Source organism: Lampris incognitus, chromosome 14 (assembly GCF_029633865.1).
Source record: "Lampris incognitus isolate fLamInc1 chromosome 14, fLamInc1.hap2, whole genome shotgun sequence".
Classification (NCBI taxonomy): domain Eukaryota; kingdom Metazoa; phylum Chordata; class Actinopteri; order Lampriformes; family Lampridae; genus Lampris; species Lampris incognitus.
In genome coordinates, this window is record NC_079224.1 from 17,180,690 (window position 1) to 17,198,017 (window position 17,328).

At 41.1% G+C, this 17,328-nt stretch overlaps 1 protein-coding gene across 1 annotated transcript in view; it reads right to left on the reverse strand.

Moving 5' to 3' along the window:
* Nucleotides 1–17,104, reverse strand: part of LOC130123773 (corticotropin-releasing factor receptor 2) — a 48,194-nt gene extending 31,090 nt beyond the window's left edge. Inside the window, exons 1-2 of the mRNA XM_056293066.1 lie at nucleotides 16,984–17,104; nucleotides 16,701–16,820 (exon numbers count right to left, since the gene is read on the reverse strand). Of these exons, the coding sequence (XP_056149041.1) occupies nucleotides 16,701–16,820; nucleotides 16,984–17,104 (241 nt within the window). The remainder of the gene's footprint in view (nucleotides 1–16,700; nucleotides 16,821–16,983) is intronic.
* Nucleotides 17,105–17,328: the final 224 nt, after the last annotated feature.

The following is a 17,328-nucleotide window of genomic DNA, read 5'->3' on the forward strand; positions in this document are numbered from 1 at the left end:
CAGCACCCCATGACCCTAATTAGGATAAGCAGCTTGGAAAATGAGTGAATGAACAGTGATGATTATTGCTCCGTACTGTAAAAGAGCGACACTCCAGCAGCTCAGCTCGTTGTAATGGCGTGTTGCATATCAGATATTGTGTGGCCCAGTAACAAAATGTTTATAACAATTCATGTGAGGCATGCACCTGAGCCAGCTGTGCCAGATTTGGTCTTCATCATCCTGGAATTAAATTTCCTGACCTGGACAACACAGTGCAAACTGGAGCATGCTGTTATACTGTGAAAAATCACTGGCTTAGTACAGGCTGACATTCCATTAAAAACAAAACAAAAGCAAAAAAAGGTAATCTCAAAATAACACCAATAAGTGAACAGTTTTACATACACAAATAGCCAGATGGCACTCATGGCAGTAGAGGAGGATATTGAACTTGTCTAAAGGAACTGAATCAAGTGCAGCTGGACTTGGTTATATATCCGTGAAATATCTGAGTCTCATCACCAGCCTGTCAGACTAGCTTGGTCTAGTCAGAAAGGCACGAACTGAGGAAGCCTCTTGGATGAGAGGCGAAACGTCTTCACGGATATATACCAAGTCCAGTCGCACTTGATTCAACTCCTTTGGATAACCATGACCTGGATGAATGAGAACATTCACAGACAGATATTGAACTTGGATTTAGAGGATAACCCTACATGAATGTAAAGAGTAGGAATCACACAGGTCAAACAAAATGGTGTTCACAATCAGCTAATTGAGAGCATGATAATAAGGTAGCAAATTAATAAGATTTTTGAAGGGGCTTAAGAGTCTGTCATATCACAAGATTTTCTTAGTTCGGTTCAGTTTAAGAGGCAAGGACAGAACACAAGTCTATGGTGTGAAAGTCTTATTGGGGGCCAAAAGACAGAAAGTACAGGACAAAATAGTCCTGTAACTGTTTCCTAAAATGACCAGCCATTTCTGTTGTCATCCTCTTGTATTGCCCCTAAAATATTTATATTCAAGCCATGCAATAATAACAATCAATGCAACATGTTAAAGGAAATTTTAGTTTGCACCAACGTCTCCCCTTGCTTTATGCAAGCCGAATGAAAGTGACAAGACCGTCCACAGCTTGTCCATTGCACAGCATTTCGAACTTTTGTTCAGTAATGGCTAACCTGCATGCCAACTCATATTTGTTGAGAAGTCATGCAGCCCATTTCTATCCTATGTGATAGTTTTTATGCTTTCTCGCATTTTGTTCGACCACTTTTTACAGCATCTTGTGGATTATGCTTTAAGTCTCTGATATTTATCTCAAACCACTGGATTCAACCTTGGACATCGGCCTTATTACTACTCAAGGTTTTGGTACTCGTTCTTGGGGACCATCAGTTTCATGTTTCTCCATGCCTTCTAATTGACCGTATCTTTGAGCGCCAGACTAAATGTTAACCGACAACACCTTTGTGCAATACAACAGGGAAGTTATACTCTGGATTTATACGGACAAAAAAGAACAAAAGCAGAAAAAACAGAACAATAAAAACAACAACAATGGCTAACAATAACAGAATCGTCGAGCTGTTGCCATCAGGCCATCGTTTCAGGGCACCTGTTCAGCAGCCTAAAAGACTCCATGTCTCTTCCCAAGTGCTATTGATATGCTTAATGGCAGTTAGCACTCTTGCTGCATTCCTTGCACTACCCTGGCACATTTGCACACTTGCATATTTGCACTCTTACATATTTGTACTTGGTATACATTTCCATTTCCCTGCACTAGTTCTGTGATTTATTGCTGATGTTGTTGTTGATGTTGTGCTTTTGAATTTCTTCTCCTGGATCGCCACCTTGCCGTGGTGGAGAAGCTTGGCTCCTGGTAGGGTCATCCAAGGTGGATAGGTCAAGGCGGAGGTTCCAGATGAAGCGTGATCCAACAAAGACCTCAACGGCGGAACTGGTGGAAGATGTCTTCAGGTCACAATGACAGTGAAGGCAAATGAAAGCTGCAACAGAGGGTGGTCCCCAATCATCTTGGTTCTCCGTGCCATTGGACTCTGGCCAACCCCTGCCAAGGACCGTGTCATGCTGCAGGCACATCAGCCACTCCACGTAAAAAGCTGTCACGTGCAGGCAGAAAGCGTCTTCCCATTATGCAGCTCCAGGATCGGCCTCTATGCCCACTGAGGACCCAGAGGGACCCAGAAGGAGGACAGTCATATTCGACCCTGAATGACCACCGACGATGATGATGCATTTGTATTATGTCATTATGTGAACCTGGCTGCAAAACAAATTTCCCTTACTGGGACAATAAAGATAACCTTGAACCTTGAAAGTCAAAGCCTCAAGTCACAACAACCATAAATTCAAATGCTGATGATGTGTGGCTAAATTCCCCAAGTGTTCGCTCCGGCATGCTGGCGCTAACAACATCACCACATTTAAACACCACCACTCAAAAGCCCTCGACAGATCTACGTTTGATGAAATAGAAAAGGCAGTTCCATTTTGACACGTGTCTAAGTGGTATATCTTTATATCTACATCTTTGACACTGACTCTTGAGCGCTATAAAAGGAACAGCTGTAGGGGACAAACAGCTCTAGAAAAAGACATTCAAGCTTTTTCTATGCCATATGAATTTTGGTGCTCCTGTAATGTTTCAGAAAGATTTTCTTTTCATTCCTAACTTAGAAAGCTGCTCATATTTTACACACATTACAAACGATGAACAGACACATTTTGGGTTGGGTTTTTTTTGCACATCAAGAAGTACAGACTTAAAAAATGTATTCACAGAAAAGAGGACAATACTTCATACTGACATAGATTAGATCAACATACCCGGGCCTAGTATGTACCATCAGATTCCAAAATAATTATATGCCCTTTTTTACATTTGGTCACTGAGCAAATGACAATAACATGGTCTATTAGAGCAGTTCCCAAGACAAATTTGATGGCTCAATACACACTCATGTAGGCAGCGTACTGTATTGACATTTATGTATGTCAGTATGTCATCCAATTAACAGCCACTTTCACTTGTACAGCATTGTATGTGAGAAGCTAGTGTAAGCGAAACAAAAAGATTATGTTTAGCAAATGGGCAAATATAGTAAAAAGGGCAGATTCTGTTGTGGAGAAACTGTCCGAGTAGCAGTCCCCCTGCTTTGACAGACTGTCTGACAGTCTGTATCCGGCATGCTGTTTCTTCTACAGCTGTGGCTTGAGTCAGTAGTTGGATCAATGGAGCTGGGGTGAGTAGTGTGCCAGGTTTAAAAAGAGACATCTCACTGAGTGCCCAGCCCTGTGGTCCACCCTCATGGATTTCCTATCCATCCTAGTGTGGGTCACCTTCCTTTGACCCCAGCAACAGCATTGGTGGTCATAGACGTGCCCCGTCATTGATTTATTACTTTTCTGCATTCATACTGCAGTTCTTGCTTGAATAGTATATAGCAGAACCAAATGAGTTTACTCTAAATTAAGTTCTAATGTCTTTTGACCGATTATCTAGTAGGCATGCTAACACTTATCATGGTTTTGCTGTATATATTTTATTTATAATATTTTATTTACAATATTCCACTAAAAGGCACACTTTTTTGGGGGCTCCCCCTTTTCTCCCCAATTGTACTTGGCCAAACAGCCCGCTTTCTGAGCTGTCCCGGTTGCTGCTCCTGCCTCTCTGCTGATCCGGGGAGGGCTGCAGACTACCACATGCCTCCTCCAATACACGCATACCAGCTGCTTCTTTTCACCTGACAGTGAGGAGTTTCGCCAGAGGGATGTAGCACGTGGGAGGATCAAACTATTCCCCCCAGTTTCCCCTCCGCCCCGAAAGGTACCCCGACCGACCAGAGGAGGCACTGGTGCAGCGACCAGGACACATACCCACTTGCAGACATGGCCGATTGTGTCTGTAGGGATGCCCGACCAAGCCGGCGGTAACACGGTGATTCGAACCGGCGATCCCCGTGCTGGTAGGCAACAGAATAGACCACTATGTTACCTGGATGCCCTTTGAACTAAAAATTCAAAATTATTAAAATGAAATACCTTTGTTTGATTGCTTGAGTGTTGGTTGTCAAGCCATGCATAGACTCCTTAAGGTATGTCATTAAAATGCCGACTGACGTGCTAAAATAAAGTTTAATATTTTTTATACCAATAAGCCAAAAATCAGACATAAAACTGAACTACCAATATCCATTAAAGCTGTTTAATGGATATTTTAGAAATAATTTTAGTTTAGAAATAATTTTAGAAATAAGTTTAGAAATAATTTCAGTTCAGAAATTTAAGAAGTTTAGAAATAATTTCTAGAGTTTAGAAATAATTTCTAATAAGTTTAGAAATAATTTCCAGTTTAGAAATAATTTCTTCTACCGTAGCAGGCAATAATTTACTGGTCAATATTCAGTCAATGCTTTGCATATGGTCAAAGCCTCGCATATGGTCACAAGGTCTGTATAGATTTAAAAAAAGAAAAAAGAAAAAGAAGATATATCTGAAATACAAGAGGCAGAAATCAGAATTAAATTTGGATTATAGCCCAACGTGCACCAGGTCAAAATAATACTTGATTAGACGGCTGGAATACCTGACACAACAGGTGACTGTATTTAACTATCTGGCAGAATAGGAAACCAACAATACTAGGGGTTCCCAAGGACCTGACTGAGAACCACTACATTAGAGCGCCAAATCAAAAGAAAAGGGTTGGTTGAGATGGTTAAGGCATTTGGTATGGATGCTCCCTTGGGCCCGTGGCGGTATTACTGATCCCAGCCAAGTGGAGGGAGACCCTGGCACACACCCAGGACATGTGGAGGGATTACATCATATGGCTGGGCTTGGAAAGCCTTGGGGTCCACCAGAAGTGAAAAAGGGTCAACTACTATTGGCATTTCAGTTACTAGGCAGATTTCTATTAACCTGCTTAATGCGCATTTGAAATTGCGAACTAAAAAACGAGTAATAGAAACATGTTAATTTCGAAATATCTCCTAAATATCGCAAAAAAAAAAATTTATATGCTCACATGAGGTGGTTTTTCAGATGATTTGACGAAGCAATATTTTGCTAAATTGAAATGGAAACACACCTTTTGCATTTAAGTCAATGTAGCCACACCTAAAGGGGGACTGTCAATTGTTTTGACGGCCAATTATTCCCAAACCCCAATAGCCCAAAAATTGTCCTATTGGCCCAAAAGCCCATTTGTCCAACAGCGCGTTATTCCGCGAACAAAAGCCCACTGCTCCAAAAATACACAGTCCCTGGATTTGTTTGCCCTTAATATTAGTGTATTTTGATGTGCAAACGCGAAGATACCATTTACTACTAATTCGTGTGAATAGAAGGCATAACATTAAAAGCACTTGTGATAATGTCACCTCTACTTTACCAGAAATATCAACTTTGCTGTATTTATTTATCTCTAACCAGTTCAGATCAATGATTCACAATGGAGAGTGTGTATTTTCAGAGTAGTGGGCTTTTGTTTTCAGGATAACAGGCTGTCGGACAAATGGGCTTTCGGTCCAACGGGATATTTTTCGGACTATTGGGGTTTTGGAATAACGGGCCGTCGTATACGGCATAGCACCTTATAAAAAGCGATGGCTATGTGCTTCTCGGTTGGAACTGGCCCCCTCGGGCATGATATGCAGGCTCCACGAGGGGCCCTGCTGCTGCATAACTCATCAAATGGTCTTATGTTTCAGATCCACAGGACCCCTGTCAAATCATCGCAATTTTTTTGTGCTACACTCGCTTTGGAAAAGGTTGGAAATGGAACTGATCTCAGAACCAGTATCGGAGAATAAAATTATACTTCTGAGATTAGTCACAGAATTTAAACATATTTTTCACATGTGGCTCTAATCCTCTTACACAGATCTATCAGCCAGCACAAATTGTGACGCTACTATCCTGTAATACGGTTTGTCAAAGAACATTGCATTGGAAATAATGAACCATTAGCAGCAAACATTAATTTGAGAATACAGCCAAATTATGCCACAGATTATAAATCCAGTTTTGTTTTGCTCTTTACTTATGTCTTTATGCATGCTCAATAATCCACTCATCTAAGTGGCCTCTTCAGTGAGACTGAAGAGGCCACTTAGATAAGTGATGAAACATTTCCTCTCAATAAACGCTGAGTCCAGATGAACTGATTCAACTCTCTGTGATATTCTTTACTTACTTTTTTAGCAGGTTAAATATCTTGTGCTCTTGTGTATATGTAATATGTCCACTTCCACCTCAGGGATATTGGAAAAAAAAAATCCAAGAGACAGACTGTACCAAATAATACTGAGTCATCCAAGCGGAGTCATGTTAATAATTTATGCATTAATTATAGGCTGGGATTTACATGGATCAATGGTGATGGCTCGAATAGACTCGCATACATTATGCCTCCCAGCGCTGTTGGACTAAAGTGTTGGAGTGATGTGCCCATGAATCTGACGTATGGCATCACCTCTGATAATGCACTGATAAACTGAACGCCAGTAGAGGAAATGATACTAATATAAAAAGCCAAAAAAAATAAAAGTGTGAGGTGAACAATAAAAGCACATAGACATTGATAGTGAAAGTTTTTGCGATTTTCAACCCTGTTCCAAACTTGAGTCTTTCATAATGAGAGTCTCATTTGTAACCAGGATCATGGAAATATGACTGTCTTATTAGCAGGAGCTCTCCGCCTCCTCACAGATACTGTAGGGAGGAAGTACAGATGGTGGATGCTCACATTTTTACTCCTGGGAAGGGATTTATACTATATTCTACTATAGCTTTCACTTTTATCTCATGACTGTTTGATATGGAGGGTGACACAAATCATTTAAAATCAACACACCTCTTCGGAAGCAAGTAAAAAAAAAACCTGAAAGGGAAAAGCTCACAGAAAACTGAACTCTCAAAATATTCAAATGCCATTAAGTGTGTGATGGGTGAAGTTTTCTTTGAAACCAAGGGCACACAGACTTGTTTGCCTTGCCGACCTGAATCAAGGGCAAACCATCGTTGTAAGAAGTGTATGCCCTGCCTGGTTACAGAGGCCATTATGAAAAAGATGATGAGCTCCAGTCGCTTTTCTCTACCAGGGGAATGGCACAGACGTTCCTGTGTATTTATTTAAAAGCACTTGGTCAGCGGAGGTCAGCAGTCGTATCTCATGCTGGCTGGTTGTAACAGTGATCAGCAGCAAATGCTGCTCTGTCTTTAGGGATGGTTTTGTTTTTGTTTTGATTTTTTGCCCCATTCTGTATGAACTGTAGTATTTTGAGATCACTTACTGTTTCCATATGTATCTTATCCTCCAGTAAAAGTGAAAGCAAAACCATAAAGGTTGGCCCTTGAGAGGATTCAGTGTATTTCAGAAATAAACTGAGGGGTAAGGGCCATTTTGTGACATAAATACTGCATATAGTATATGCCCTATTGAGGTTGTAAAGACTTGAGGTTGGGTACACAAAGTATTTTTGTCTTTAAGTGTATTCAAGTGTATAAGTTGTGCCTCCTTCCCTTTATTTAGGGAGCTGGAGGTTATACCCCTATTCCCCCATCTTAGACAACTGTTTTAAGGGAATGGTGGTAAAACATAGTCCGCATCCATCCCCTTGTGATTTGTAGAGGTGTAAGAAAATATTGATACACTTGAGTATCACGATATCATGTTTTGTGGTACTGTACCGATTCTCAAAAACAATGTCAATTTTAAATTAATTGTTTACATTCAAAGATTCATGGCAGACAGTGGTTCATTTTGTGTTGCGTGTAAACCCCCGACCATTAGATGGCAGTGTTGTAATCTATCTTCTGCCATTTGACTCTTCCACTCCAATGTAACGAGGTAAACTGAGACAGGAAGTAGTGTATAATAAAGAACACAGGCCCATGAAATCGCAATATATCAGGGCGTCTGGGTAGCGTAGCGGTCTATTCCACTGCCTACCAACATGGGGATCGCCAGTTTGAGTCTCCGTGTTACTTCCAGCTTGGTTGGGTGTCCCTGCAGACACAATTGGCCGTGTCTGCAGGTGGGAAGGTGGATGTGGGTAAGAGTGGGATAATTGGCTATGTACCACTGGGGAGAAAAAAAATCACAATATATCACCTTGCTTACTGTACTGTAATATATCGCAATATATTGAATTGTAAGTATCGTGATACACATCGTATCGGTAGATTCGTGCCAATACACGGCCCCGGGGATTTGGCACATTGTTGAAACAGAACACTGAGTCCCTCCCAAAGCATTCTGCCTTAAGTCAAAGACGCTAAAGTGTTGTTGGCAAATCCTAGATCCACAGCTGTGCACTCATCTCAAAACCCCTTTCTCTTAATGCCCTCATAACATATTGAGGCAGACTAGCAATTTGGAGCCAGGAATCAAATAGATATTTTTTTGCTCTCTGAAATCTCACACATCGCTGCTTGACTGAAATCGGTTTGTAAAGGGAAACTAAGCGAAAGGCCAAACATCACGAGTCCAAGGCCCTAAGGGAAACCAATAAGATGCACAGAGAGGATGGCTTGTCAAGATGATAACAGCATATTAGTCTACATTACACATCACAGTAGCACACATATGCCTCAATTTGATATGAGCATTGTGTCCAAGTCATTCATAGCTGCTCGATGTATTGAAAAGAATACCTCTTAATTCTCACCAAGGTTTCTAAGGAGAAAAGCGATTGTGTTACTGTTTTCCAACTTTAAACCAAGAGCATCGTCCCACCGTGCTCCTAACAACTGGTTTTTCATCACCGAAGATGCAAGAAATGTGAGGAAGTTGAGGAAAGGGATTTGCACAAAGACTTGTGGAAAAAGACAATAAAGAAATTGTCGTTATGAGTTTTTGTGATGAATTTGTCATATCAAATTTTCATCCACCGTGTACAGCTGTGTGCGTGGCACCCCATTATTGAGTCACGGGTGCCTGCCACCATCCCATCACCACCCCCACCCCCACCCCAACCATCTGCCCACCAAAGTGCTCAGATGAGGGAGTGGGGGAGGGGCAGTGCACCGCGCTTTGCACTGTTAAATCAGATCAATACACATGCAAGCAGGTAAGCTAACCAAATTAGGGCCCTATCAACCTTCAACTAAGCTAATGATATAGCGTTTTTTTCCGAAACCGTCGTCAATGGTGTTGTGAGTGCTCAACTAATGAGGAGCGGAATATCAACACACACACACACACATATACATACTTCACACAAAAAGTAAGGAAATGTGTGTTTGGTAGATTATTTCTATGTTGTAACAAAGCTTCTTGGCAATAAATCTTATATCAGGCACCTGATTGTCAACATCTGGGGTACCAGAAGCTCAAAACAAGAGTCAATAGCAACAGCAAAATAAGCTGTTTGGCATTGGCAGAGAAGATTTGGCAAATGTTTCATGGGCGCGACCCACATACTCAGCTCTGCTGCTCATCCTACAAATGCATGTTCCTTACAAATGTGGCCCCATTTAAAAGGGAAATAAACAAGCTTTCCAATGGTATACGATTTATTGCCAAGAAGCATTATTACAGCAAAGAAATAATCTACCAAACACAAATTTCCTTACTTTTTGTGCTAAGTATATATATATATATATATATATAATTTAGCCTCAGAAACTAATTAAAAGTTTCAAGGTTGTCAGAATTGCTCCAAGCCATCAGATGCAAATACACACACACACACACACACACACACACACACACACACACACACACACACACACACACACACACACACACACACACACACATATATATGTATGTATATGTATGTATGTATAACGCACCACTCTCCATTTGCTGAGCACCTTTATTGACGCCACTGATGGTTTCCGAAAACACACACAAAAAAAAGAAACATTAAAAAAAAAAACGCCATCTCTGCTCCTTACCCTGTTGAGCACTTTTGAAGCCACCATGGACCCAGTGAATTCTGGATATGTATGTATGTATGTATGTACAGTGGTGTGAAAAAGTGTTTGCCCCCTCCCTGATTTCTTATTTTTTTGCATTTTTGTCACACTTAAATGTTTCAGATCATCAAACAAATGTAAATATTAGACAAAGATAACACAAGTAAACACAAAATGCAGTTTTTAAATGAAGGTTTTTATTATTAAGGGAAAAGAAAAATCCAAACCTACATGGCGGCCCTGTGTGAAAAAGTGATTGCCCCCCCCCCCCCCGTTAAAACATAAATTAAGTGTGGTTTGTCACATCTTTGGAAAGCTGAGTTCAATTTCTCTAGCCATACCCAGGCCTGATTACCGCCACACCTCTTCTCAATCAAGAAATCACTTAAATAGGACCTGCCTGACAAAGTGAAGTAGACCAAAAGATCCTCAAAAGCTAGATATCATGCTGCGATCCAAAGAAATTCAGGAACAAATGAGAAACAAAGTAATTGAAATCTATCAGTCTGGAAAAGGTTATAAAGCCATTTCTAAAGCTTTGGGACTCCAGTGAAACACAATGAGAGCCATTATCCACAAATGGCGAAAACATGGAACAGTGGTGAACCTTCCCAGGAGTGGCCGGCCGACCAAAATTACCCCAGGAGCGCAGCGACAACTCATCCAAGAGGTCACAAAAGACCCCACAACAACATCCAAAGAACTGCAGGCCTCACTTGCCTTAGTTAAGGTCAGTGTCCATGACTCCACCATACATAAGAAAGAGACTGGGCAAAAATGGCCTGCATGGCAGAGTTCCAAGACAAAAACCACTGCTGAGCAAAAAAAACATAAAGGCTCGTCTCAGTTTTGCCAGAAAACATCTTGATGATCCCCAAGACTTTTGGGAAAATACTCTGTGGACTGACAAGACAAAAGTTGAACTTTTTGGAAGGTGTGTGTCCCATTACATCTGGCGTAAAAGTAACACATTTCAGAAAAGGAACATCCTACCAACAGTAAAATATGGTGGTGGTAGTGTGATGGTCTGGGGCTGTTTTGCTGCTTCAGGACCTGGAAGACTTGCTGTGGTAAATGGAACCATGAATTCTGCTGTCTACCAAAAAATCCTGAAGGAGAGTGTCCAGCCATCTGTTCGTGACCTCAAGCTGAAGCGCACTTGGGTTCTGCAGCAGGACAATGATCCAAAACACACCAGCAAGTCCACCTCTGAATGGCTTAAGAAAAACAAAATAAAGACTTTGGAGTGGCCTAGTCAAAGTCCTGACCTGAATCCGATTGAGATGCTGTGCCATGACCTTAAAAAGGCGGTTCATGCTCGAAAACCCTCCAATATGGCTGAATTACAACAATTCTGCAAAGATGAGTGGGCCAAAATGCCTCCACAGTGCTGTAAAAGACTCATTGCCAGTTATCGCAAACGCTTGATTGCAGTTGTTGCTGCTAAGGGTGGCCCAACCAGTTATTAGGTTTAGGAGGCAATCACTTTTTCACACAGGGCCATGCAGCTTTGGATTTTTTTTCCCCTTAATAATAAAAACATTCATTTAAAAACTGCATTTTGTGTTTACTTGTGTTATCTTTGTCTAATATTTAAATTTGTTTGATGATCTGAAACATTTAAGTGTGACAAACATGCAAAAAAATAAGAAATCAGGAAGGGGGCAAACACTTTTTCACACCACTGTATATATATATATATATATATATATATATATATAGGGGCGCTGACATCATTGGGGAATCTCGGAGGAAATGACAGCTCTCGGGCAGCAGATAAGATAAGCGGTGTTGGTGTTATGTTAGAAACACCATCACACAGAATGGCATCATGATTAACTGTCAGATGTCAGTGACCCATTCGTCCAAGAGACGACAGAGAATGTTGAGTATGTTTTAGAGGTGGACATATCTACTTTGTTTGGTGACTACTCCAATGACATTTATGTCCGTTTGTTAGTCCCACTGAAAGAATAAAACCGCTTTGATCCAAAATCTTTAAAAACGTTTAAATCTCCACCTAAAACCAAAGTGTTCTCTATAATTTCAGGATGAAGACAAGTAAAAAAAAAAAAATGAACCTCCACATCTGGACTGTTTTCAGTGCATCTGTTACACCGTTATGTTTTTTAACGTTTTTGATTTGCCCTGTTGATGACTATTTATCTTTTGTTTTCACTGAAAAACTAATTTACTTTTAACTGTCATCCTTGCATGACCACGGTGATATAGCGACGCCTATTTATCCGTTACGCTTACGCTTTCCATGTAAAATATGTTGTAAAATGTCATGTATTAATAATACATGTTAAATGAATATAAATTTTGATTCTGAAATTTTGTGAGACAGCTGTAATTTTCATTTCTGATGACGGGGCCTTTTTTTTCATTTTTTTTTTTCAAGTCTGCTTCATTATCATGATTCACTGAGAGAGAAATACTCTAACTGCACCAAATCATCGCTGTGATTCTGAAATGAACTGATAGGTTTTATCCCCAGCATGCAGTGCTGTCGAACCGCTTCACTTCTCTGGGAGCCTGCTACATTACCAGAATTTTGTTATGACTCAGATGGTATAAGAGCCGGAGAAGACACAAAAAAAGTTAGACACAATGAGATGCATACAGAGTGATGTTAATTCTTCACTGCAGAGGAAGATACCGGTGTGTGGGCTGCGGATGGGGAGGGAATTAGACGAGCAGCAATATAATTCACAAACTAGTTGGTGAGATCTGGATCTCACTGAGCTCGGAGCGCACAAAGAACACTGAGACATGCCCCGAAATCGGAAAACTGACAAAAATAAGCTGAAATCTTGCATACAGCACCTTTTGCAGAGCCGTGCACATCTTGCCAAGCAACCGAATGACAAGTAGAAACAATAATGGACCCGAGGCCGGGCCAAACAACTCCACATTTACTGTGTATTTCATATCAGCCACGGAACTGGCTGAAAACTCAAAAAGGAACACGGGGCGGTTTAAAAATGCATAAACCTTTTAAGCCTCCCTACAGACATTAATATTTATATATGATGGGGGGGGGTAAAACAAAAAAAGGCCATTCATATCCATCCCCTTACCTGAGAGAGCCAGGAACTGTGAGGAACCTCTGATTTTTTGTAAGACTATTTCTGCTACTATCTGACATTTCCTTGACATTAACCTCACTCCACTTCTCATTTTAAAGGCCTTTGGGGATACCTAATATGGGCAAACACAGGACATTTACAATTTCCAACCACTTGGACTACAGAATACCATCATGCCGCCCCTCAGTACTTCATATAGCTGCAGACTGTCCCTGGACTCACCTCTCCTTCTATCACGAAAGACTGGATCAGGACATGTTCAATCTTTCTCTAAGAGATAGATGCGGAGGGCAATTTCAGATGGAAATGAAACTATAATTAGGTCCATTAAACATATATGTGGGTGAATAATATAAAATGAGGATCCATCCTGTAGGCCCTTACTTTTTTTATTATTATTATTTTTGCTGTAGCTACTGTGGAATAGCATGCGCAGTGTGGCTTTCACATCCAAGCAATTTTCTTGTCTCCGCTTTGGGTGTACCAGAAATGTGTTAATTGAAAAGGGCTTTTGTGAAAGACATGGCCTATTTCTATTCCTGGTATGACTTACTGTGTGATTCCTAAGGTTTATTTATTCACTGCCACGGATAATACAAAGGCAGTGACACGACAAGACAATCATATGATGGCACTTGTCTTGCCACGTCATTATCTTGCCGTGTCACGGCAAGATAATGACACATAAAGACGATTATATGACGACGCGTCACTTGATTAAGGGCCCATTGTTGTAAAACCCTTCCAAGTTCAATGAGTCGACAGTCAGTTATGAATTTAGGACTGCTGTGACGTCTCCTCCATTGTGTTCGACTTGAATCTATTCCACACGTTGCTCTGAATGCACTGATTCATCTACTGTACGTACATTATCGCCGAGCTATAATTGGGAAAAGTATTCTCAAATGGGTCTAAAGCCATTCAGATTTGACATAAATGTCTTCAGTAATAGTTTGAGCAAATGGTTTGTGTCAGAAATATATCAGAAACCTTTCTTCATGAGACTTGGATGAAAAAAAAAAAAATACAGAAAAAAACAAAACAAAAACAAACTAACAGGATGATATACTGTTAGGTCGGGGCTGGAATCAGAAATAATTCAATCAGAAAGTGCCGACAGTCTATTCCCGGCTTGGTGACATTGTTGCTGCAGCACAGTAATAATTCACTGCGTTCAGCAGTTCAGAGGGACACCCATCGAGCACAAAGATAACATGACCTCCTCCACAGAAGCCCGCTCATCTCCAAGCCTGCATTAATGCAGCGCATGCAATGCAATGCAACGCAGTGAATTAAGTGAATTAAGCCCGAAAATCTTGATGTTGTGTCACTTTTTGGGGAACTACACACAAAGCAATCTCTTTAGCTCATTGCGCGACATTTCCAGTGGGTGTTGGGACCAGGTTTTTCCAAATGGCTTATGGCTACACCTGGTCATACATACAAGAAAATCAATTAAAAATAAAGGATGTCGACAGTTTAAGGAAATAGAAAGGACTATTCAAACTAAATAGGCTGTTGTTTTCTAAACAACACGCCTAATACGCTCTCCTGACCCTTGACGACTACTGTCTGTTCTGATGCCCTCGGGCAAGACACTTAACCCTGGAGCTACGCAGCGGTCAAGAGAAAAATACCGCGGTTGCACTGGTCAGTCACCGGGTTTGAATGTAGGTAAGATAAGAAAAAAAAAAAGGATTAAACTTCCCCTCGCTCATGCTGTCCGCAAGCATAATCTCCCGAGACAGCAATGCTCTTTCACGTGACCGAAACTGCAACTAATTCCCACGACCCACTTAAAATGTAACACGTCCGATAAATAATTATAGCCATATTAAGCAGAATGTCGACGCCAGATCATTCCTTCAAAAGGGAAGCCAAGCAAAATGAGTTGCTTGCATGCTGTATCTGCGGGGATCGCCACAGCTTATTTTAAGTATATAATAGGGCATATGTACACTATGCAACCAGGGAACACTGACCTACAGCAGCCCAATACACTCGCAAAAAAAGCCGTGACTCTGTCATTAATGTAGCTGTGGACTATCTGAGAATCGCAAATATATGATCTGATGTCAGAATGACAGATTCCTGTTATTACCGTGTTCTTGGACTCTGTACTTAGCACACCAAACCATTCACAGCCTCTTTTGTCCCTATGACAAGTTACAATCCATTCCATAACACACTTTCTGGGGGATTTTGTTGTTTGATTGTTCTCTTGCTGATTTTAATCTCAGACACTGTCTTCACTGTCCTCCTGCTGGTTTGTCTACACGGATAACTGAACACAAGGCCGCTGCACACCGTGGTTTGGTCTCCTCCTGCCAGATGTAATGAAGAGAAACAATCTGGCATTTTATCCCGTTTCCTGCTCTTAAAGACCGCATTACGGTAAAAGTGATAGTTTTCTGATCTTCTTAGACTGTTTTAGCTGAGAGAAAATGCCTCTACCTGCTTGGTTATCAAGTCCACATTACTAATGACCATTCCTCAGACCTTTTTTTGTGTGTGTAAATATCTCATGAAAGCACCAACAGTCATCCGTAATGTATCATCACATCATCGATATCGAGGTACAATTCGGTTCAACCTATTCAATGATGTCTGATTTTGTGGTGTTGCCCGGCCCTCCTAGACCGTATTGATATGTGTTGTCTTGGCAAGCAACTTTGATTTAGAAGCCAAGGCACCAGTCATGTACAACTACTGCATATCATCTATATCAGTGGTGTATAACATGTATACCAGTCATGTACAACTACTGCATATCATCTATATCAGTGATGTATATCATGTATACCAGTCATGCACAACTACTGCATATCATCTATATCAGTGATGTTTAACCTGATACCAGTCATGTACAAGTACTGCATATCATCTATATCAGTGATGTTTAACATGTATACCAGTCATGTACAACTACTGCATATCATCTATATCAGTGGTGTATAACATGTATACCAGTCATGTACAACTACTGCATATCATCTATATCAGTGATGTATATCATGTATACCAGTCATGCACAACTACTGCATATCATCTATATCAGTGATGTTTAACCTGATACCAGTCATGTACAACTACTGCATATCATCTATATCAGTGATGTATAGCATATATACCAGTTATGTACAACTATTGCATATCTTGTCCATCTGCAATGACAGGGAGAGCAGAAGACAGGTCCGGGGAGTACGAGGTGGCTTCAAATTGCACTAAATGAAGTTAACAGCTGGCAAACAGAAGTGCACACTGAAGGTTTTGCCATTGTGGTCGAAATCAAAGCGAGCCGTTACCTCCACATGCTATGACCACGTATTAACAGCACCGCATCAGTGGCACCAAAGTCAAGGTCCAGAATCTCAGCGACGTATCTCTTGAGCCAAACAAACACACAACACTGAAAGGTAGGATTTGCTTTCTTTCTTTCTTTCTTCTTTTTTTTTTTTTTTTGGAACCAGAATTTTTTTTCAGGTTCACGTATTTTCTTCAGTTGGGTTTCTAACAGAGCTGTGTTGCGCTCACAATAATCCAACAAGCGCACCAAACGCGTTCCGTAAAAACAACTCTGAATTCAAAGTCTTGGCAGTTAACTGAAAGTAGAGAACTTTTTCTTTGTCTTTCTTTTGTTTTGTGTGCGAGGGACGGATATCTTACTGGTTGTGTTGTACTTGACTCCGTTGATGTACTCGGGACAAGGTCTCTCTACAATCCGCCCGGTGCTGCTCCGCGGCCAGCAGGTCCCAATCTCGTCGGTCGTGGCATTACAATAAGACCCTTGATTGGAAAATACATAAGCACACGTTTAGCAGCTCTTCTAAAATGTGTTTAAAAAAAGCAACAAAAAAAACAAATTAAAAAACCAAAAAAACTAACCAAAAAAAAACATAAAAATAAAATCTCTCAACATCCACCAGACAGACGCGATTTTGCAGCTTACCGTCAAGGTTCATCAATGACAAGGACGCGTTTTCGTAAAAAGTGTCCTGGAAAGCGTCTATCAAACTGCAGTTAGGGTCGCCAAACTCTCCGAATATGATCTGGTAAATAGAGGCGTCCATGCTGACTGACGGCTGGACCCGGCGTACTGAGGCAGGTCCGGCGGGGGACACGCTGTCTGTGGGGGAGAGCGTCAGTATACGGACCCGCTTCGTCCAATCAGAGTGCCTCACCGTTTACTCCCCGCCCCCCGCCCCCCCCGCGTAAACCACGTTTCAGGTGTGGACGTTGGCGTGACGGAGTGACGCACCTGCCATCCCCGCTCGCCTTGTGCCAAGCATCTGTT